Below are 24,195 nucleotides of genomic sequence, written 5' to 3'. Positions count from 1 at the left end.
AGTTATTGACTATAAGCCTAGGGTGGGAAATACATCATCCCCCCATGTCATCATCCAGACCTCTGTCATTAACACCCCCGTCATCATCACCCTGTCATTATCACCCCCGTCATCATCACCCTGTCATTATCACCCCCGTCATCATCACCCTGTCATCATCCCCCCTCGTCATCATCCTCCCCCCTTCATCATCACCGCCTGTCAATCCCTTCATCAGTGGTCTTCAACCTGCGGACCTCAAGATGTTGCAAAACTACAACTCCGGGCATCCTGGGAGTTGTAGTTTTGAAACATCTGGAGGTCCGGAGGTTGAAGACCACTGCGGCCTTCATCATCATCCAGACCCCCCTTTAGTTTTCTACTCAGTTTTAACCAGGAGGTCCTCTTCTCCGCTCCGGGCCGGCCCCGGACAAGTGACGTTCCCTTGATGACGACGCACACTGACGTTCATGCACAGGGACGTCTGCTGCGCACAGACGTCCCTGTGTGTCATCGCTAAGGCAACGTCACTAGGCCGGGGCTGGCCCGGAGTGGAGAAGAGGGCCTCCCGGTGAAGATGGACAGCCCGGAACGACTAACCCTCCCCACCGGACGGTCCCTGCAGCATAGATGGCCCAGACCAGCTCACCCTTCCTTCCCACCGAGGGGAGTAGAAAACTAAAGGGGGGTCTGGATGATGACGAAGGCCGCAGTGGTCTTCAACCTGCGGACCTCCAGATGTTTCAAAACTACAACTCCCAGCATGCCCGGACAGCTGATGGCTGTCTGGGCATGCTGGGAGTTGTAGTTTTGCAACATCTGGAGGTCCGCAGGTTGAAGACCACTGAGAAGGGATTGGCAGGTGGAGAGTTCACTCGAGTATAAGCCGATGGGGGCTTTTCAGCACGAAAAATCGTGCTGAAAAACACGGCTTATACTCGAGTATATACGGTATGCTGCTGTTGAACTAGTGGTTCCCCTTTATACCACTCACATACATAAACAATGAAAAAATCTGATATATAGCATAGAGCGCAAAATGGGGGAGAGTAAGAGTATAAACCGTGTGGTATCTAGAGGTTAAAGCAATCAAGCTTAGAAGCAGTTAATGTGGAAGGTCACTGGTATGTGTACAAAGCAGCTATCCTGATAGTGGATAGTGTTCCCAGATGGAGGAAAAAGTACCTGCTAACCATGTGTCATCTAGATCTAGAAATGGATCCAATGTTGTTACAGCAGTTCTAAGTCCTCCATTCTGGCAGCACACTTTGCGTGGGAGACATCCCCAGCCTGCCAAGCAGTGCTGTTAAAAAGTTGAAACTCCAGGTTGTGATGTCACTATGGAAGCCTGCGAGACTAATTTTTATCACAGGCTTCCATAGTGACATCATAACCCGGAGTGTGACTTTTTAATATTTTTTTAAGAGCCAAGGCAAGTGCTCTCTTTCACCCAAAGTGCAAGAAAAAGTGCAAACGTGTCACACAAAAAAAACGTGCACAAAGGATGCGGTCTATCGCTAAGCCCTTCTCCAACAGGTAAGAGGCCCCCCAACATACCTACCCTTCACCTCCAGGCTAAAAGGCACCTGCAAGGATCCAGGTTTGATGCCCCCTTTCGCAGAAGCTACTAAGTGAACGAAAATGCTCCTGGCTTCAACCTAAGCATTAGCCAAGGTATCAGCCAAGGAGCCGTATACTGGTGGCATCTTGACCAAAGCCAAGATGCCCTGGGGTTGCAGGGAGGTGAGGAACCTAATGGCCACACATACCTCCCCTAGACCGCCAGGAGGGACACCCAGAAGGGCTACCGCATCCTGCCAATCCTGTGTACAAAACAACACGTAAAAGTGGCACAGTGACAAAACACAAAAAATAAATAAGTGGATAAGTGCAGATATACTGCCCGGTCATCCAGCCAGATCTATAAAAATTTCCCGGATCCTAGCCAGAAGGCCGGGATACCAAGGGTGAGTGCCAAAGGTGAAGAGTAATGGGGCAGTGCTTTCACTCAGTGAGTTATAACGCCCAGTGAGTTTCGGCACCTCAGGGTCACCACTCCCCGAGGCACAGAAGTACCTCGGCTCTACACCCCTCTGCCTCATGGCGAGACCCGGAGGAAACAGGTCACATCAGGGCAGCCGTCGAGCTGATTCCTCAGAACCAGCCCCGGAACACCCAGGTACACCTGCCCCCTCCATGCAGCACCCATCCCAACCAGCCCCACACTGATGTGACTTTTCCACCAGTATGAAACTGATAAGAACAGATACTACACTTGATCTTAGCCAAAAGGCCGAGAAGCGACGCCAAAAGGCCGAGAAGCTATCACGCCCCCTCCCGTAGGCTTGCATTGAGGTTCGGAGCGTGACGTCACACGGGGGCGGCCCTGTTGTCGTCGGTAATCAGACCCGGAGCGAACACGCTCCGGGGACTGATTACAAAAGGGATGCAGCGTGCAAGATCACGGGGGTCCCCAGCGGCGGGACTCCCGCGATCAGGCATCTTATCCCCTATCCTTTGGATAGGGGATAAGATGTCTAAGCACTGGAGTACCCCTTTAAAGGGATACTCCGGTGGAAAACTTTTTTTTTTAAATGAACTGGTGCCAGAAACTAAAACAGATTTGTAAATTACTTCTATTAAAAAACCTTAATCCTTTTAGTACCTTTTAGCAGCTGTATGCTACAGAGGAAATTCTTTACTTGTTGAATTTCTTTATTGTGTTGTCCACAGTGCTCTCTGCTCACACCTCTGTCTGTGTCATGAACTGTCCAGAGCAGCATAGGTTTGCTATGGGGATTTTCTCCTGCTCTGGACAGTTCCTGATACGGGCATCAGGTGTCAGCAGAGAGCACTGTGGACAACACAAAAAATAAAGATTTTCCTCTGTAGTAAACAGCTGCTAAAATGTACTGAGAGGATTCATATTTTTTAATAGAAGTAATTTACAAATCTGTTTAACTTTCTGGCACCAGTTCATTTAAAAAAAAAAAGTTTTCTACCGGAATACACCTTTAAAGGAGTACTCTGGCACGCACTTTTTTCCTTTTATCCCGTCTGAGCTGCAAAATAAAAGAAAACACACTTTCTCTTACCTGCCAACGAGCCCCCGGAGCTCCAGTACAGGTGTTCGGTCCCCGGGCTGTATTCTTCTTACTTCCTGTTAGTCCGACACGTCACACGGAACTTCAGCCTATCACCGGCCGCAGCGATGTCCTGTCTCGGCCGGTGATAGGCTGAAGCTCCGTGTGACGTGCCGAGCTAACAGGAAGTAAGAAGAATACAGGCCGGGGACTGAACACCTGTACCGGAGCACCGGGGGCTCGTTGGCAGGTAAGAGAAAGTGTGTTTTCTTTTATTTTGCAGCCCGGACGGGATAAAAGGAAAAAAGTGTGCGCTGGAGTACTCCTTTAACTATCTCAAGCCACAAATAGTCAAAAATCAAGGTCATGCATGCAAGGACAAACTGTTTATGCGGTAAGAACTTTGACTTGGTGGCACCAATACGTATATACAATGGGCAGCCTTTTTGCAGACGTGCATCCATACCTAGGGTTACCCCACACTTAATATATGGAGGAGAAGGCAATGGCTCACCTCATCTTTTTACCCCTGGTAGCAAACAAGCTACATCAACTCTCTGTCACAGGCAGAACTGTTGCTTTTTTAGTCATTGAAAATGATATTGGTGTATTGGTCACAAAAGAGAGGGGATATATAACCCTTACCCACAAATAGGTGTTTAAAGGTACACCAGCGTGGTCTCATAGGCAAGGTTGTTTTGGGTTTATGTTAATAACTGTGCAAAAAGTGGTCATACATGTTCAACTAACATCAAACAACCCTGCAAAGCCCATCGGCCATAAAATGTGTATCAAGTGTTTGGTAGATGTTTGTTCATCAGATGTTGAGGAAAAAAACTGATGCATATTAAATTTCCACATGCCTAATCCTTTGTTCTCAGGGAGCATCCGCTTCCACCAGATATGTCTTATTTCTCTTTCTATTGTGATCAAATACACACTCATCCAAACTGAGTGTTAGTGTGTACAGGAAGGTCGGGAGCAATGGCAGTGGGCTGTATGATCCCTGATGCCACAACCTTATGAGGGACACTGGAGTTATCTGCAGTCCCACCAGAATTATTACCATTATCTATCATGTACTTCCACCCATCCATCATCAAAGATCAGCACAGGAAAAGGCTAATTACTATCAGTATGAGTCAATGGGGGCTTTATTCAGTGGAAGAGGGAAAACAGCTGCTACTAAACTAACACAAAGCCTATAGTATAACAAAAACATAGAAACAAATCATTTACACTGATAAAGTAGCCAATTAGCAATGTAACTAAACTCACACTCCTCGCAGGAAGCATTCTGACCTCCAGAAAAGCCCCTTATCTAAGTGCTCTAAATTCCAAATTTTTCTTGGGAGGACAGTACAAGGTTTACAGGTGGATGCACTGGTTTACCGCAATGACCAAATGTTGTATGTATATTGTAGCAGATCTAAACCACACACTTAGGAAAATTTATGAAGCAGTTAAAAAGGAGCATTGACATACCAAACTAAGGGACACCAGCCAAAACACTAACTAACTAATAGTAACAAAGAGTATCTCCAGAGGACCCATCATATCTGTGGATTAAACAGGCGGTCAGTTCACCAAAGAACTGTGTAATGCTTGGTTTCTCCTGTGGAGGTGCTGCAGTATAACTAAGCACTTGCTTTTGGGTTCCCCAATACGTTGTAATTATTTGCTAGGGATCCAAACAGTAATACTCCCTGGGATCAGCTTTAAAGTGATTCTCTGCTTTGGACACTCCCTCCTTGTTAGAAGGGTAACTTGAACGATCACAAAGTGCTGCTGGGGCCACAGTGAGTAGCTGTAATTTGTTAATCTTAAGAAAAAAATTGATTTCCATGTAGAGCAACTACAGGAAAAATGATTTACCCAGTGCCTATTCAAATTAGTGGGTTTTATGTGCAATATAGGACAGGGCAGGCCCTCCAGGGCATGACATGCACTTCGTAGCCCCTCTTCAATCTGATCAGCAGGGACTGGACACTGTCGGGATGGCAGTAATAGACAGGACAGGTCCTCCAATGAAAGAGACACTCTTTCTAACAACTCTCTACACTGGCCAAAACATAAGGATCCTAAACAAGGAAAGCCCTCTATTAAAGGTTTGCCCATTCAAAACGTTAATCACTTTTCTCAGAATAAGTAACACACGTATGATCATTGGGGGTCTGACTGATTGGACCCCCTCATTGATCATGGGAATGATGGTCCCTTAATCCCCTGTGTGAATGGAATGTTAGTGAGCCTGAGTGTCTGCTGCTCCATTTACAGTCTATTGGTCTGAGTGCTGTATAGTGATCCCTCAACTTACAATGGCCTCAACATACAATAGTTTCAACATACAATGGTCTTTTCTGGATCATTGTAACTTGAAACCAGACTCAACATACAATGCTATGGAATCTGCGAAACGTGCCAATGGTTGGAAGAACCGACCAATCAGAATGGATATTTCACTGGTAAAACCTGTGTATTCCTAAAGTGCATGCACTGACTAGTGTCTGGTAGTGCCCCCTACAGTACAGGGAGGTATTACATGTTCTGTATTATTTCCCTGTATTACTGAAGTGTATGCACTGACTGGTGTCTGGTAGCGCCCCCTACAGTACAGGGAGGTATTACATGTTCTGTACTATTTACCTATGCCAGAGTTAGCTTCTCCTTTGGGCATCAGGTGAGGGCGGCTCCATTTGCCTTTTTTTAGGACATTGCGTGTTCTGTACAGGACTCTGAAGAAGCTTTTGTCCTCTACATAGACCAGTGTTTCCCAAAGAGGTTGACTCCAGCTGTTACAAAACTACAACTCCCAGCATGCCCGGACAGCCGAAGGCTGTTCGGGCATGCTGGGAGTTGTAGTTTTGCAACAGTTGGAGGCACCCTGGTTGTGAAACACTGACATAGACAGTGATTTACAGCTTCCAGTAGATCTTTCTTACTTTTATATGTAAGGATTTGCTTCATCTATATTTGTTTTCTACTTATTTTTCTTTAATCCTCACTTTTTCCTATTTTTGGATGACATTTTGGGAGTTCAGAACCAATTACCAGGTTTCCATAGAGTTCTGGTCTCAACATACAATGGTTTCAACATACAATGGTCATCCTGGAACCAATTAATATTGTAACTTGAGGGACCACTGTACTTGGCTATCTCTGTCGGGCCCATGGATGGTGAATAGAGGGGCAGGTAAGTAGGCACACTACCACTTCATTCTAACAAGGGAATAGGGAACCATTGTTGTCAAGACTGGGGGGGTCCTAGCAATCATATACTTATGACCTATCCTGTGGATAGCTGAGATACTCTATGCCATTTTTCTTAACAGCATATATTGTTGACAACCTGCCAACATATTTACAAATACAAATGTGTCGTTCATCCCTGTAAATGGTGGCATGGCTTTCCTGTCATATCACGTAAGATCGATCTTTGAACGTTTCCAACACTTTTCTGTTCAGAAAAGGTTGCTGAATGATTACAGATCCAACTTTGAAATCTTTGGTAGCCAGGGCCATATTGGCAAACAGGCATGTAACTACAAGTGGTCCCTCAACATACGATGGCAATTCGTTCAAAACGACCCATCGTTTGTCGAATCCATCGTATGTTGAGGGATTCGTGCAATGTAAAGTATAGGAAGCTGTACTCACCTGTCCCCGCCGCTCCGGACCGCGTCCTCACCGCTCCCCATGCTTTCCCGCTGCGTCTTCTTCGGGATCCTCCGGCTTTTTCCGCATCTTCTCCGGTGTCCGGGCCTCGCTTTCTGGTGACATTATTACGTTGCGGCGCCGGGGCAGCGTGTGCAGCGACGTAATAACAACACCAGAAAGCGAGGCCCGAACCCCGGAGAAGATGCAGAAAACGCCGGAGGATCGCGAAGTGGATCTGGGATAGCTAAGTGAACCAGTCCGGGATGCTTAAACTGCTATCCGACAGCAGCTTATGCATTTTGCGCTGTCGGATAGCAGTTAATGCGATGGCCCCGACATATAAAAGCATCGTATGTCGATTTGATAATATGTCGGGGCCATCGCATGTCGGGGGGTTACTGTATCCTAACTGAGTAATATGTTTTGGCCTAATCTTAAAAATCAGTACATACTATATATTTAAATAGTTTCTTTTCAATTGTAAACTTGCCTGCACTTCCAACCCTCCCCTGACATGTGGTGTTCTGCATACCTTCCATCTACACTGTGTGTTCTCAGCTACAAGTCCCAGCTCGGCGGGCTCAGCATCCTAATTATAGGGGAATTTTCACTATATAAACTGCTAAATTAGAGCGCTAGTTTTATTTGTTCAACTAAAGCAAGGGCGGGGAGGAGACCGTTACGCATACCGAGAAGGACGACACCGGGAACAGGGAAAAAAGAGATGACAAGTTTGGACGGAGGCACAGGATAATACTCTGTGACAGTTATAAAGAATGTTACTTCAGGGTTAAGGACTTTCCAAGTCTTCATATCCCATAATAGGTTATGTATATAAAGAAACCTTCATCAGTGATTTACTATGTTTAATAAAGGAACTTATCTAAGGAGAAATCATGGTAACTATATGGCTTCAGATGGCCACTATATAATCATGGAGTATTTCACCAGTCTCAAAGGGCTTATCCCACAAATTATCGTCACTGAAAGTCTAAGCTGCTCATAGCTGTTCTGAAGTGATTTACAATGTTTTCAGCATAAAACACCTTTTTTTTTTTTTTTTTTGCATCCTTAGGGAATGTGTCATCAGGGAAGGACCTGTTGTTTAAATTAAGTTTTTATGTTAACCATCTTTTTTTTAAAAGAAATTTTGATTATGTTTTTTCTAAATTTATTATGTATATTTTAAAATGATCCTGAAATCCTGCAGTTCCCATTCTGATAACTCGGCCTAAAACTAAGCTGAGACTTCCTGATCACTTTCCAGCAGTAGATCGATAACAGAGGAACACACAATCGCTGTTGCTCACAGATCAGCCTCCTCCTTCCTGTAAAATTACCCCCTGAAAAGGTAACAAAAAATGCCTATTAACATTTCTAATTCATGTGAATGGGGAGTTCCTGTCTATTGTTGCCTATGTCTGTTGGACCTGCTGTAAAGCATGCTGTAAACATCTTCAGCAAGATGGCACCCCCTCCACATACCAACATCGGAAAATAGAAACTGAAAAAATAAAAATCAGAGAAGACATCATCTGTGAGTTACCAGATGTAAATGTTTATTTTGCCTCTGACTGTGTCTGGTCAATGCTGTAGTCCCTGTATGATAGGTAGTGAGAGGATGTCCAGCACCTTTTTACTTTCTGAAGCTTTAAAGGGGTATTCCAGGAAAAAAAACTTTTTTTTATATATATCAACTGGCTCCAAAAAGTTAAACAGATTTGTAAATTACTTCTATTAAAAAATCTTAATCCTTTCAATAATTATCAACTGCTGAAGTTGAGTTGTTGTTTTCTGTCTGGCAACAATGCTCTCTGCTGACATCTCTGCTTGTCTAGGGAACTGCACAGAGTAGAAGAGGTTTGCTATGGGGATTTGCTTCTAAACTGAGCGGTTCCCGAGACAGGTGTCATCAGAGAACACCTAGACAGAAGTACTGAAGGGATTAAGATTTTTTTAATAGAAGTAATTTACAAATCTGCTTAACTTTCTGGAGCCAGTTGATATATAAAAAAAGTTTTTTTCCTGGATAACCCCTTTAACTCCCAGCATATCCTTAAAGGGGTATTCCAGTCAAATACATCTTATCCCCAGTCCAAAGGATAGGGGATAAGATGTCTGATCGTGGAGGGGGGCGGGGCGTAAGTGTGAACGCACCCTAACATTGTTTTGGTTACATTAAGAGCTTTAGATTTATATCTTAAACAATTCAGTACCATGTTTTACCCGATGACATTTTATTAGAGTAATAATAATTTTCTGCAACAGACTGCACCGCTTTATTGCAAGGCAGCGAGGCTGCTAAGTGCACACCAGGCCTTATCATTCAGCTTGGACCTTCACCTGACAGCAGACCTGGGTAAGCAGACCTTAACTAAAAGTAGTTGACTACCCCTGCTCTGTACAAAACATATGCTATTTAATAGTGGGACAAACATTTTAGTGCATTAAACTTAGCCTTCTTACAGAATATGGTGATGTCCATGTTCCTCTGCATGATCCCAAGACTCCCAAGTAAGTCTACCACCACCTTGTTTATCATAGAGATAGACTATATAGGCCCAACTTTTATCAAATGTGGTATATAGCCAACTATCGGGGGAGAATCAAGAGGCCTCCTAACACATTGTATTGGTGGGTTCAGCCAACAATTACCTAAAGTGTATGGTCAGCTTTAGAAAGGGACATTAGACTGTGTAGGGACAGGGACTGATGTGAATGGTGACAATCTCTACACTGTGCTTCAGAATATGTTGGTGCTATAAAAGCCCTAAGTTTATTCCTTTTGTTTCTCTACCAGCAGTGAAAACCTCAGCAGGATTGACCTCTTCAGGAGTAATGTAATACTAGCAAGCAAGGCCGAAAGGAACTGGCCTAAGGGTCATATAAAGAGGGTAGGGAGCTGTGGGATCATCTGTCCTCTATGCATGTCCCTTACCATATTGTATTCTTAACATTAAAGTCAGCATTCATATGCACTAGATGTCATCCATAAAGCAGCAAAAAAAAAAAAAAACAACTAATGATTAATAATTCATTAGAATATTTCCAATACACTTGCTCGGGTAGATACTTACAGACCATAAAGGCTAGCCGCAGTTGAAGAAAACAACTAATTTACATTCGTTCTTTATAACTGTCTTAGATGTCCATATTGTCTCATTATAGGATGAAAAATTCATAAAATCCTTCTTAAGCTGACAAAGCCGCAGATTACAAGCCCCCCACTGCGAGCTTCTAAATGCAGATGGTACCCACATCAAAGCATATCTTCTGCTGGCTATGCAAAAAACAAAATAACCCCCCACTGTCTGCTTGCTCTTACCTCCATTCTTTGCGATTGTCCTGAAACACCTCCAGAAGAGACGTAGAAAAGATGCTCTGTTGTGTGGTGTGCACTGAACAAAGGCAAACTCTCTGAAAAGGATGTGAGTTCCTTGAGAAACACTGGTGAAACTATAGAGGGAGAGAAGCACAGGTTATTTGGCGGACACATCATCCTAATAATAACAGTAATAACATCAAGGATCACAAGTTGTGTGGGAGCGGGGAAAGGGAAGTAACAACAATTTTTAAGATACAGTACAGACCAAAAGTTTGGACACACCTTCTCATTCAGAGTTTTCTTTCTTTTCATGACAATGAAAATTGTAGATTCACATTAAAGGCATCAAAACTATGAATTACCACATGTGGAATTATAGACATAACAAAAAAGTGTGAAAATATGTCATATTCTAGGTTCTTCAAAGTAGCCACCTTTTGCTTTGATTACTGATTTGCACACTCTTGGCATTCTCTTGTTGAGATTAAAGAGGTAGTCACCTGAAATGGTTTTCACTTCACAGGTGTGCTGGTGTGGAGGAGGAGGTGTGATGGTGTGGGGGTGCTTTGCTGGTGACACTGTTGGGGATTTATTCAAAATTGAAGGCATACTGAACCAGCATGACTACCACAGCATCTTGCAGAGGCATGCTATTCCATCCGGTTTGCGTTTAGTTGGACCATCATTTATTTTTCAACAGGACAATGACCCCAAACACCTCCAGGCTGTGTAAGGGCTATTAGACCAAGAAGGAGAGTGATGGGGTGCTGCGCCAGATGACCTGGCCTCCACAGTCACCGGACCTGAACCCAATCGAGATGGTTTGGGGTGAGCTGGACCGCAGAGTGAAGGCAAAAAGGGCCAACAAGTGCTAAGCATCTCTGGGAACTCCTTCAAGACTGTTGGAAGACCATTTCAGGTGACTACCTCTTGAAGCTCATCAAGAGAATGCCAAGAGTGTGCAAAGCAATAATCAAAGCAAAAGGTGGCTAGAACCTAGAATATGACATATTTTCACACTTTTTTGTTATGCATATAATTCCACATGTGTTAATTCATAGTTTTGATGCCTTCAGTGTGAATCTACAATTTTCATAGTCATGAAAATAAAGAAAACTCTGAATGAGAAGGTGAGTCCAAACTTTTGGTCTGTACTGTATATTTACTGTCATTTTTCAAGTGCATTCAATTCTGAGCACTAAGAGACTTAAAGAAGCATTCCGAGTGGTTAGGTTTTTGGTGGGCTCAGCAGCTTTGGTATTTTCTCTCCTCCTTTGTGCTGCTCTTTTCCAGCTCCAATGTGGTACGCCTTACACTCTCAGGGGTTTATGCCCTGTTGGGGTCCTCCCTGGACTCCTCCTGCCCAGTTACATAGCAACCTGGGATAGGGACCCATGGTCTCAGCGGGGTACTCTGTTCTGTTGGGTGCATTCATCTTCCATCTCCAGTAGGTACCAAGAGGCAGGTTTTAAGCTTCTTACTCGTTGGTACTTGCCTCTACAAAATGTTCCCTGCTACCTTGCCTTTCTGTTGGAGTGGTTTTGGTCACCCTGGGTCCATTTTACTTGTGTTGTGGGAATGCTGGCAGCTCTCTGCCTTTTGGAGGGAAGTATGAAAGTTTTTTTTTTTGTTTTTTTAAATAATTTTTTATTTATAAATTTAACATATATACAAATATCATAAAATCATGGTCCAATACTAAAGACAAATTATATATATGCCATTTTTTATACCCCCCCTAATCCTCCTTCTGTCTCCATAGAGAACCACATTAACCATTAAAATGCAAACAAAAGGGGATTAACCCCAATAGGACCAGGATCCCTGAAACTGTCTAAGAGCTTTCTTCGACCCTTTCAACATCATCTCTCCATAACCTCTTATTTTATCCACCAGGAGCTTCTATTTCTCAATTGACAGAGTCTTCCCATCAAACCAGAGCCTCAAAACGACCAGCTTGGCAAAGAAGAACAGTTTAAGATTAAGTAAATTAAATTTTCCTATATCCATAAGATCCCCCAATATTACTGATTTAATTGACCTATCTACTGGGCGTCCCAACTTTCCCTCCATATATGCAAATATTTTGGCCCAAAACCTAACAATTTCTGGGCAACCCCAAATGAAATGAATGAAGTCCGCTCCTTCATCCCCACACTTTGGACAACTGGCATTATCCCGACATTTAATTCTACATAATTCAACTATTAGTATAACTAAAAAGCTGTTCTGGATTGAATCACCTGGTGCATTTTATTCTGAGAACACCTTGTTATGTTTCCCAATTAGAGATGAGCGAACTTGCAGTAATTTGATTCGTCACGAACTTCGCAGCTCGGCGGTTGCTTACTTTAGCCTGCATAAATTAGTCCAGCTTTCAGGTTCTCCGGTGGGCTGGAAAAGGTGGATACAGTCCTAGGAGACTCTCTCCTAGGCCTGTATTCCCCTTTTCCAGCCCACCGGAGCACCTGCAAGCTGAACGAATTTATGCAGGCTAAAGTAAGCAACCGCCGAGCCGAGAAGTTTGTGACGAATTGAATCACTGTAAGTTCACTCATCTATATTTCCGATATATTTTCCAAAGCGTCTTCCCCAATATCCCCTACCAATCCCACCCATCGACCTCTCTTTCTCCTAAAATGTTTTAGGAAATGTTTTTATCAAATATTTATACAGTGTCCCAATCCTAGGTCTTATTTGTGTCTCTGTCACTATGGAAGTTAATGTCATTCTTTACGGACCATGTTTTGCCGCTTTCCCCCATGCATACCTCTTTATCCTGATGTGGTGTGAATGGGAAAGGCTCCATTTCAATTTACAAATGCACAATGAGGGTACAGGATCTGTTGCAGATTTGATGCTGTGTTCAATTATTTAGTTTACATTAAAATCTGTAGCTTCAAATCTGCAGCATCAAATATTAAGAGATACTGTACATGTGAATACACCCTAATGTTGATTCTGGAAGGCTAGGTTTACACACATATTTTTTTATCTGTGCTACAGTCTTGCACTGGTCTCCTGTGAAATTGTACCCTGCACGAGACCCAGAACTATCACATTGTATGGCGCTGGATCTTGCACTAGGTATGGTTCCCTAGGAGACCAGTAGAAGGGCTCCAGCACAGAAGGTGTTTATATGATTTTCCAGGACCGGCCAACAGGTATTTAGAGCAAGCATATCAAGAAAAGACATATAAACACATTGCTATTGTGCTATGGGCTGCACAATTGTGAAAAATGAATTTGGATCTGTGCTTTAAAGTTTTTAAATTTTCACCGGAAAACCCCTTTAACAGCAATAGCTACTAGAATACTGCCCCCTACAGACAGAAATGTGAACCTGAAAATCCTAATCACAATGGTAATCCCATATTTGTGAAATGAGAGTACTTAAATCTAGGCTTAAACTATGGTTAATAAATAAGAAAAACAAATCTTATTCTCACTAATGAAATCATTCTGGGGTGCTATCTTACAGTTGTATCGGGCCTACTTAGGTGCTCAGGTCCCTAATACCTTACAGGCGACCTTGTTTTGTCTTTAATCCCAAAATCTTTGGCAAAGGCAAAAAAAGGAGCTCCTAAGGCATTTCTTGACAGCTGGTCGCATGGTCATTCCTTGTCACTGGAAGACTATGGTCATCTCTGTCACTGGAAGACTATGGTCATCTCTGTCACTGGAAGACTATGGTCATCTCTGTCACTGGAAGACTATGGTCATCTCTGTCACTGGAAGACTATGGTCATCTCTGTCACTGGAAGACTATGGTCATCTCTGTCACTGGAAGACTATGGTCATCTCTGTCACTGGAAGACTATGGTCATCTCTGTCACTGGAAGACTATGGTCTTCTCTGTCACTGGAAGACTATGGTCATCTCTGTCACTGGAAGACTATGGTCATCTCTGTCACTGGAAGACTATGGTCATCTCTGTCACTGGAAGACTATGGTCATCTCTGTCACTGGAAGACTATGGTCATCTCTGTCACTGGAAGACTATGGTCATCTCTGTCACTGGAAGACTATGGTCATCTCTGTCACTGGAAGACTATGGTCATCTCTGTCACTGGAAGACTATGGTCATCTCTGTCACTGGAAGACTATGGTCATCTCTGTCACTGGAAGACTATGGTTAGTGGAGCTGAAAAAAAATATGTAAATGGAGGGACTTATAGCTAAGGACTCATTTTTATTATGTGGTTCCCTTAGTAGCAGCAGTTCATGAACATTTTTCCAAGCCTAGTGGGTTCATTTTGGATTCTGGCTCACTTTGGCATCAAGTGACTAGATCTTCTGTCCCCTTTCCCCAACTCCTCTCCCCTCTGTCAATTTTCCCCTTTTTTTCCATTTCTTTTATGTTATTTGATTCTTTTCTCTCTATTTATTTTCCTTTTCTGGTCATAACATATGTTTGGCTTGGTTTCTTGCCTTATTGCCTATAAGCTGCTGCAATAGTGTCAAATTTTACTGGTGGCTCCTCTTAGGGTATATCCTAGTATATTAGTAATGTGTTTATGCTGTTTCTTAACATAAACGTTAATATTGTACATGTATATATTGTTTTTTATGTCTTTTTTACTCTAACTTTGCTTTAGGCATATATAAAATGTAATTTGTAATGCTTTTTCTAATAAAAGAATACATTAAAAAGTAAATACCTCGTAGCAGTATGAATTGGGAGATCCTACCAGTGTAAAACTTCAAAAAAGGCATAAAACAAGGTGTGAACAGCGACATACAGCTGTGACATTCTGAACTAAAGCTTTATCCTCTGCCAATACATAACCCAAAGATGAAAGACACTTATCTCTTTTGTAAGTGATAAATTGGTCATATAGTGACAAAGATCACATTTACAGCCTGAGGCTGACATGATGATCTCTTGGTGAAAATGATTATTGTATTTTGTTCAGGGGTGTAGCTAACAGAGTGAAGAAGGTAGAAGCTAAATCCAGGCCATTGTGTATGAAACTGTCCAAGGGCTCCTTTGCCATATATGAGATTATAAATAATATGTGGTAGGTGGGGACCCAGGTACAGATATTGCATTGGGTCACAGAAGCTTTAAATGGGCACGGTCATTAAAATAATTTTTGCATATTATACAGCAGGTAAAATAAATAAGATTTGTAATTTACTCCCTGTAAAAAAAAATATGTATTTTTTATGTCACTTTCATGGCCTTATAAATCTGACCACTAGGGGGTCTCCCTTCTGGTCCAGACTGCATTCAGTCTGCTCAAAAGCACAGACTTTGGTCTCCTGCTTGACTGGCAGGAGACCAAACTCAGAAAGTGCTTTCTGGCCATAGGCATTGAATAGCACTTGCTCTCTGTTTGTGCTTTTAAGCAGACTGAATGTGGTCTGAACCAGAAGGTAGACCCCTAGTGGCCAGATTTATAAGGCCATGAAAGTGACATAAAAAAAATAAAAAATAAAACTTTTTATTTTCAGGAGTAAATTACAAATCTTATTTATTTTAACTGCTGTATCATATGAATTTTTTTTTCTATGACAATTGCCATTTAAATTATGGAAGTATGAATTTGTGCATTTAGATCTGGTCTGTCCATATGAAGGTAAATGTGCTACAAGTGTCCCCTGTAGGTGTTTTGTAGTCTCTTTTATTAAAATAATATGCATATAGATATCAGAGGGGGGTTGGGTGTGATAAATATGAGCTTGATGGTCCTTTAATGAAAAGTGAAAGAAAAATCTAACAGCTTAAAGGGGTACTCCACCCCTAGACAGCTTATCCCCTGTCCAAAATCTCTGTACAGCACCCAGCGTTCTGAGCATTATGTTCAGAACGCTTGGTGCAGGCGGCCGTAGTCGTGACGTAATGCCGCCCCCTCGTTACGTCACAACAAGCCCCCTCCATTCATGTCTATGGGAGGGAGCATGGCAGCCAGGTGCTGCATGGAGATTGTGGGGGGTCCCAGAGGGCAGACACCTCCCGACCAGACATCTTATCCACTATCCTTTGGATAGGCGATAAGACGTCTAGGGGTGGAGTACCCCCTTAAGGGCTCACCCACACCGCGGACATTCCGCTGGCTGAATTCCACTTCAGAAATTCACTTGAAGCAGAATTCTATTGTTTTCAAAGGGATTATGCTGCTCTCTTCAGACTTCGGAATCACTGCAGCAAAATTCTGCAAGCAGAAAGTACAACCACCAAAAGAGTGAACATCTTCATTCTTTGGGCGGTATTCCGCCGGACCGCATTGCTGTCTATCAGATGGAGTTCGTCTGCACAGTCCTACCATCAATGATTCCGGTGGAGCCTACTACAAGCAGACATTCAGCAGGCAGAACTCCATCGGCTGAATGTCCGGAGTGTGAACGAGCCCTAAAGCTATTAGTGGGTTTTAGTTTTTTCTTTGAAGACCCATCATGTTGACACACAGTTCAGCAGGAAGGTGCCTCCATTAACAACCATGCTTGGACAGAAGTGATCTCAATAACCAGCAAACCATAATACTAAAGACAGGATTTGGATGCACAACATGTTTACAGAAATGGTGGAGCATCTAGAAGCATCCACAGACTAAATGGGTTGTTATGACATTCAAGAAAAACATATAGATGAAAACTGAAGGGAAATTACACATCCGTGTAATTTCAGTCTAGGAGTAGGTGACTGCCTGGGCTTGGGAGAAAACATCCAGAAATAAGCATGATTCACCAGTCACTTCTTAAAAACATGGAAAAATGTAGTTTAAAATACATAAACAATCACAACTTTATTCATCACCATTTACACATACGTGGCGTAAAATTACTGCAAATCTTACATAACGCTACTCTTAATTGGAAAATGGGATTTCCAAGAAGTGAAACTGGAGTCTGCTTTATTCTTTTTACCCCTTAGAGTTCAACTATGAAGCAGCATAGTTGTCACCAAGTTAAGCTGGACATACAGTAGAGATCTCAGATGTCCATTTTACAGAATGACATCATTCACATTAGGTCTGTCTAGGTTTTTGTAGCCTGATCTATTTATGGAGTTTAACTTATTGACCACCAATAACTTTTCAAGTATAGTCAAGATCTGTACTCAACAAATCAAGTTTTTCACAGATACAGTGACCCCCTGACCTACGATGGCCCCAACATATGATAATTTCAACATACGATGGCCTCTCAGAGGCCATCGCATGTTGAAGGCAGCATCAACATACGATGCTTTTGTATGTCGGGGCCATCGCATAAATGTCTATACGGCAGCGCAGACTGCTTCAGCTGCTGCCGGATAGCCGTTTAAGGTGCCCCGTGTGGTCCAGTGACGATCGCTTACATGTTCCTGGCGCTCAGGACCGTCCTCTTCGGGATCCCCTGCATCGCCGTCGCTCTCCATTGTCGTCATCACATCGCCGCGCACGCCGTCCCGTCATCCAATAGGAGTGTTGTGCGTAGCGACCAGATGACGGCGATAAGTAACGACAATCCCGGGCAGCGGAGATGTTCTGGAGCGGCGGGGACACAGCGACAGCGATGGACGGCGACATCCAGGGCAGCGGTGACGGTCCGGAGCGGCGGGGACAGGTGAGTACACCTTCCTATATTTAACATTGCATGGATCCCTCAACATACGATGGTTTCAACAAATGATGGTTTATTTGGAACGGATTACCATCGTATGTTGAGGGATCACTGTATTGGTCTTTGGTCTGTATGTCTCCCTCATGCTGCCAAAAGAACTATGACCCATCAAAGAACAGACTCCACAAGATCTCTAAATGTGCCCTATGGCATAAGTTACTAAGATTTGCAGCTAGGGTTGCCACCTGGCTGGTATTTTACCAGCAAGGCCGGTATTTTGGGCACCCTGCCAGTATTTTTATATTAAAAATACCGGCAATGCAATGATTTTTCCAATCAATTCTTCAACTTCAGGAATGTTACATCATAATGTATACCAGTGATTCCCAACCAGAGCACCTGCAGCTGTTACAAAACTACAACTCCCAGCATGCCCGGACAGCCGTTGGCTGTCCGGGCATGCTGGGAGTTGTAGTTTTTAACAGCTGGAGGCACCCCTGGTTAGGAAACACTGGCCTATAATATATACTAATATATAGTCCAACATGCTGGGAGTTGTAGTTTTGAACAGCTGGAGGCACCCCTGGTTAGGAAACACTGGCCTATACTATATACTAATATATAGTCCAACATGCTGTGAGTTGTAGTTTTTGTTTGAGGCAGCTGCTGAGCTAAAGGCTGTATCAGGGCATGCTGGGAGTTGTAGTTAGTAACTAACTGCAACTCCCGAATTTAATTTAAAAAAGCGAACAAAAAGTCACATCAAAACAAAAAAAAATTCCTGTTAAAAACTACAGATCGGGGCACAAAAAAAATGAGCCTTCATACAGGCCCGGGTAAGGTGAAATAAAAAAAGTTATAGGGGTTAGAATAGGACAAAATTTTCCCCAAATATGTGTATCCTGTTATGTTACGCATATATAATTAATTATGCAAATTAGCATGGCCCGGTATTTTTTTTTTTGCAAGAAAGGTGGCAACCCTACTTGCAGCAGATACTTTAGGTCCTGTAGGTTGTGAGGTAGGGTCTTAAAATAATCCAACTGGTTTTTCCAGCACATCCCACAGATTGAGATCAGGAGATCTTGTCATGTTCCTCAAACTATTCCCGAACAGTTTTTGCAGCAAGGCTGGGGCTTATCATAATAAAAAAAGAATACTGCCATTAGGGGGATTTGATCTGTACAATGTTTAGGTAGGTAATATGTATCACAGTAATATCCATATGAATGCCACAACCCAACACAGCCCAGAGCTTCACACTGCCTCTGCCAGCTCATCTTCTTCCCATAGTGCATCCTGGTGCCCTCTCTTGGTAAATTCACCTGGCTGTCCCTGTGATAACGAAAAAAGCCCCAAAAAAACGTGATTCATCAGACCAGGCCACCTTCTTCCATTGCTCCAGTTCTAATGACCACGCCACTGAAGGGGCTTTTAGTCGTAGACAGTATTCAGCATGAGAACTCTGACTGGTCTGTGGCTACACAGCCCAGTTTTGTTGCTAGGGTTGGTGCCACCCAATGCGGTAGGAAACGGTGTCACCCCCCCCCCCCCCCCTGTGGAAAATTATTTACATTATTATAATCATATATACTAATTGCCACGTAAGGGTAAAGTTTTTACCATGTGAATGACAGCTCCCAGTATGATCTAAGCTGTGGTTAGGGTATGCTGGGAGTTGTAGTTTTGTAACAGCTGGAGGCTGGAGATTGTGAAACACCGAGAAATAAAGATAGATAGATAGAAAGATAGGACATAGATCAGTGTTTCCTGAACAGGGTGCCTCCAGCGGTTGCAAAACTACAACTCCCAGCATGCTGGGAGTTGTAGTTTTGCAACCACTGGAGGCAGCCAGGTTGGGAAACACTGAGACAGATAGAGAGATAGATAGAGAGATAGATAGATAGATAGATAGATAGATAGGGAAGAGATATAGGACATAGATCAATGTTTCCAAACCAGGGTGACTCAAGCTGTTGCAAAACCACAAAACTACAACTCCCAGCATCCTGGAAGTTGTAGTTTTGCAACAGTTGGAGGCACCCTGGTAGGGAAACACTGAGATAGACAGATATATAGATAGGGAATAGATATAGGACATAGATCAATGTTTCCAAACCAGGGTGACTCAAGCTGTTGCAAAACTACAACTCCCAGCATGCTGGGAGTTGTAGTTTTGCAACAGCTGGAGGCACCCAGGTTGGGAAACACTGAGATAGATAGATAGATAGGGAATAGATATACGACATAGATCAATGTTTCGCAACCAGGGTGACTCCAGCAGTTGCAAAACTACAACTCCCAGCATGGTGGGAGTTGTAGTTTTGCAACAGCTGGAGGCACCCTGGTTGGGAAACACTGAGATGGATAGATAGATAGATAGATAGATAGGGAATAGATTTAGGACAGAGATCAATATTTCCTAAGTAGGGTGACTCCAGCTGTTACAAAACTACAACTCCCAGCATGGTGTTGGACTCCAGCTTCCAACCATCAGTTACTAGTACTGAATATTCACTTGCTGCCGAATATACTCCACTGCTTAACAGGCGCCACTGTCACCAGATCATCAGTGTTATTCACCTCATGTATCAGTGTAAAAGCTACTGTTTTAATGTTATGGCTGATCAGAGCAAATAAGTAAAGATTACATCCATCCATACAATATAATGAAAAGGGGTAACATATAGAATTCCTGTTGATGAACCGCACCTAAGACTGGTTATTAAGCAGTGGTTTATCGGTGCACGCCAGAAAAAACTTCTCAAGACTCAGGCATGTAAAATCAGATCTGAGCATAGATCAATATAGACTTTCTTTTATAATTAAGAACTGTCAAACACATAAGCTGACTGGTTAACACCTAGGATGCTGGTCCTATGTGATTTCTAGACACCTGCAATGCTGAGCAGATAGGGATATACAGAACATTGTGATCGGGCGGACATGGACTACAAGCAGTGAAGTACAGTGTGGCCTATGCAGCTGCCCGTGCCTCAGGCAAACAGACACATTTCAATGAGCTCCATTGTCTCAGGTTGTTTTAAAATTAGGTATGGGCCCTGTGCCAGGGCAGAAACGTTTCAGCAATCACAGAAACCTGTAGACAAGCAACATAAAAGGTCATAAGATGCCAGGTACCACCCCTACTCAAACCCCTTCTTCAATTCTGTGCCAAGTCAACAAGTCTTGACTGACTCTCCTAGAAGGAAATCAGCATCCTAGTCAGAGATTTCCCTCAAGGAATAACGAAGAAGATTAAAAAAAACACAGTAAATTACCACAAGGCTGAAAAAAACAAGTAAATCGAATAAAACAAAAAACGTGGTGCTTAGAATATATTAAGCACCCACTAAAAACAATCCCTCCAAGAAATGAAGAAAGTCGTGTCCATCAAACTCAAATATATTACATATTTAAAACCCGACAAAACATCCCAAAGTATGTTCTCGACGAAATTTAAATAAGACAAAAAATTTGCTTATCTTTAGAATATTTTTTCTGCCTGATTTCCATTTTTGGGACCAGTTTCTGGTAAATTACCGTATTTTTTGCCGGATAAGACGCCGGGGAAGTCGGTGCGTCTTATACGGCGAATACACACCTATTGCGGCGGTCCCTGCGGCCATCAACGGCCGGGACCCGCGGCTAATGCAGGACATCACCGATCGCGGTGATGCCCTGTATTAACCCTTCAGACGCGGCGATCAAAGCTGACCGCCGCGTCTGAAGCGGAAATAACACTAACCCAGCTGCACCGGGAGGGATCTTACCTGCCTCCTCAGTGTCTGCTCCGTGCCGGGATCCCCTGCATGGCCGGCGCTCTCCTTTGTCATCATCACGTTGTCACGCACGCCGCCCCGTCATCCAATAGCCGACGTGATGGTGGCGACGGAGAGCTAGGATACCCGGCAGCAGAGACGTTCCGTAGCGACGGGGACACCCCGGGGATGCGGCGACAGCGATGGAGGGTGACATCCAGGGCAGCGGTGACGGGTCCGGAGCGGTGGGGACAGGGGAGTACAACTTCCTATACCAGTGGTCTTCAACCTGCGGACCTCCAGATGTTGCAAAACTACAATTCCTGGCATGCCCGGACAGGCAACGGCTGTTCGGGCATGCTGGGAGTTGTAGTTTTGCAACATCTGGAGGTCCGCTGGTTGAAGATCACTGTGACCTATATTTTACATTGTATTCTAGATTTTCCTCATTTAAAATTGGGTGCGTCTTATATGCCGGAGCGTCCTATAGGGTGAAAAATACGGTAATTAAAAATTCTCTTGTGATCTTTAAATGGGCACTGTCACCAACTTTATTTTTTGATATGTTGTAGTACTTATGTACTACAACATATCTCTAATATACTTTTATTATTTTTTATTTTATTAAAACGGTTTAATTTACATTTGAAAACCGGCCACTAGGGGTCTCCCTCCTAGTGGCCGGCTGCAGCCTGGCGTGAGGTCACGCCTGAAAAAGGACTGATTTTGGCCTGGCAATCAGTCCTTTTTCAGTTAGGCTGCACTCACTCCCTGCCTGTCAATCAGACAGGCAGGGAGCGAGCGCATTGGCTCCCCGGCCACTGGCTGGGAGGCCACTCCTCCCGCACATCGCCGCCGCCGCCTCGTCGCCGCCGCTGTCCCTGCGCGCCCGCTGCCGGACTCTGCAGTAAGTGTAATGAGGGAACGGAGTACGCAGGAGGGGGGTTTGTGATGGAGGGCACGGGGTATGCGGGGGGGGGGGGGGTTGTGATAGAGGGAACGGGGTATGGCGCGGGGGGGGGGGGGAAACGGAGGGAACGGGCTAGCGCCGTCGCGCCGCATGTAACTAACTAATAGTTTATCTACACAGGGTGCCTCCAGCTGTTTCAATACTACAACTCCCAGCATGCCCTGACAGCCAATAGATATCAGGGCAAGCAGGGAGTTGTAGTGGTGAAACAGCTGGAGGCACACTGTGCAGATGAACTAAGGGCGGAAGTCCCCCCCAGCAGGCATCAGTGACGTGGTGCCTGCTGGGGAAGTGTGCCTGGTAGTGAGCATACTACCAGGCAGAAAAAAAGTTATTTTTAATATAGTAAAAATAAAAATTAAAAGCAGGGAGTGGGTTAGGGATAGATTGGCAATAGGCAGGGACAGAAAAAAAATAGGATGGTGGGAGCAACCCTGTAAGTAGAATAATGGGGGGGGGGGGGGGGGAATGTGAGAGTTATCATTGGTCTTACCCTGGTTTTGTGGGGTAAATTTGTCACACAGTTTGTCTCAGATGCTGTTTAGAGACTTTTCTTACAATTGTTTTTATTAATTTTTCACAAAATTAGACAGAAAAAAGAAAACGAAATATGTTAATCTAACGTGAGAAAGAAAAACATATAGTATGCTCTTCTATTACATCATAGAAGTGTGCATGTAAAATATATCAAAAGGCATAAACCAATAGTTTACATAGAACAAAAACAGAAACAAACAAGAAGAATCATTGAGTATCAGGTATCTTCCATAATAAAGACTTTTATAATTATGACTCCGTCTCCATATGATCCGTTAAGAACTTTTTCTGAAAGAATTAGCGTATTTGTACATTTGTTCATAGATGCAAGTCGTAGAAACAGTTTCAATAATTTCTGCAATGTTAGGAATTGTTTTCGATTCCCATTGTTTTATTAAGGACAATTTATAGGCTAATATGATGTGACTAACTGGAGTTTTGGTCAATTACCGTATTTTTCACCCTATAGGACGCACCGGCATATAAGACGCACCCAATTTATAGGTGCAAAATCTAAAAAAATAAAAATTTTGAACCCAATAGTGGTCTTCAACCTGCGGACCTCCAGATGTTGCAAAACTACAACTCCCAGCATGCCCGGACAGCCGGCCGGCTGTCCGGGCATGCTGGGAGTTGTAGTTTTGCAACATCTGGAGGTCCGCAGATTGAAGACCACTGCATAGGAGGTAATACTCACGTGTCCCCGCCGCTCCGGACCCGTCACCGCTGCCCTGGATGTCGCTCCATCGCTGTCGCGGTGTCCCTGTCGCTCCGGAACGTCTCTGCTGCCGGCCGGGTATCCTCGCTCTCCGTCGCCGCCATCACGTCGTTACGCACGCAGACGCACGTACGCGACAACGTGATGACGAGGAAGGAGAGCGCCGGCCATATAGGGGATCCCTGAACGGAGAAGACACCGAGGAGGCAGGTAAGGTCCCTCCCGGTGTCCTGTAAGCACTAACCCGGCTATTCAGTCGGGCTGTTCGGGACCGCCGCGGTGAAATTGCGGCGGTCCCGAACAGCCCGACTGAACAGCCGGATTAGTGTCACTTTCCCTTCAGACGCAGCGGTCAGCTTTGATTGCTGCGTCTGAAGGGTTAATACAGGGCATCACCGCGATCGGTGATGTCCTGTATTAGCCGCGGATCCCGGCCGTTGATGGCCGCAGGGACCGCCGCGATAGGGGTGTATTCGCCGTATAAGAGGCACCGACTTTTTACCCCCAGTTTTGGGGAAGAAAAAGTGCGTCTTATACGGCGAAAAATACTGTAGTCAAAACTGTCTAGTCCTATGTGTAAAAGCAATAGTGACCTCTACATGAGATTTTGCGATGAG

At 43.9% G+C, this 24,195-nt stretch overlaps 1 protein-coding gene and 1 pseudogene across 8 annotated transcripts in view; both read right to left on the bottom strand.

Annotated features, from left to right (window-relative positions):
- The window catches only part of CSTPP1 (centriolar satellite-associated tubulin polyglutamylase complex regulator 1), a 173,628-nt gene that overhangs the window by 53,198 nt on the left and 96,235 nt on the right, over positions 1 to 24,195 (bottom strand). For 5 of the 8 annotated variants that reach the window (XM_056526457.1, XM_056526459.1, XM_056526456.1 and 2 more), the window contains one exon: positions 10,045 to 10,175. The exons of the other annotated variants lie outside the window; for them this stretch is intronic. In XM_056526457.1, coding sequence (XP_056382432.1) covers positions 10,045 to 10,175 — 131 coding nt within the window. The remainder of the gene's footprint in view (positions 1 to 10,044; positions 10,176 to 24,195) is intronic. 8 annotated transcript variants of the gene reach the window in all.
- Positions 2,205 to 2,284, bottom strand: LOC130278307 (U2 spliceosomal RNA; annotated as a pseudogene).

This window comes from Hyla sarda, chromosome 6, assembly GCF_029499605.1.
Source record: "Hyla sarda isolate aHylSar1 chromosome 6, aHylSar1.hap1, whole genome shotgun sequence".
NCBI classification, from domain to species: domain Eukaryota; kingdom Metazoa; phylum Chordata; class Amphibia; order Anura; family Hylidae; genus Hyla; species Hyla sarda.
Note: the sequence above shows the minus strand (reverse complement) of the source record. Positions and strands in the feature narration are given on the sequence as shown.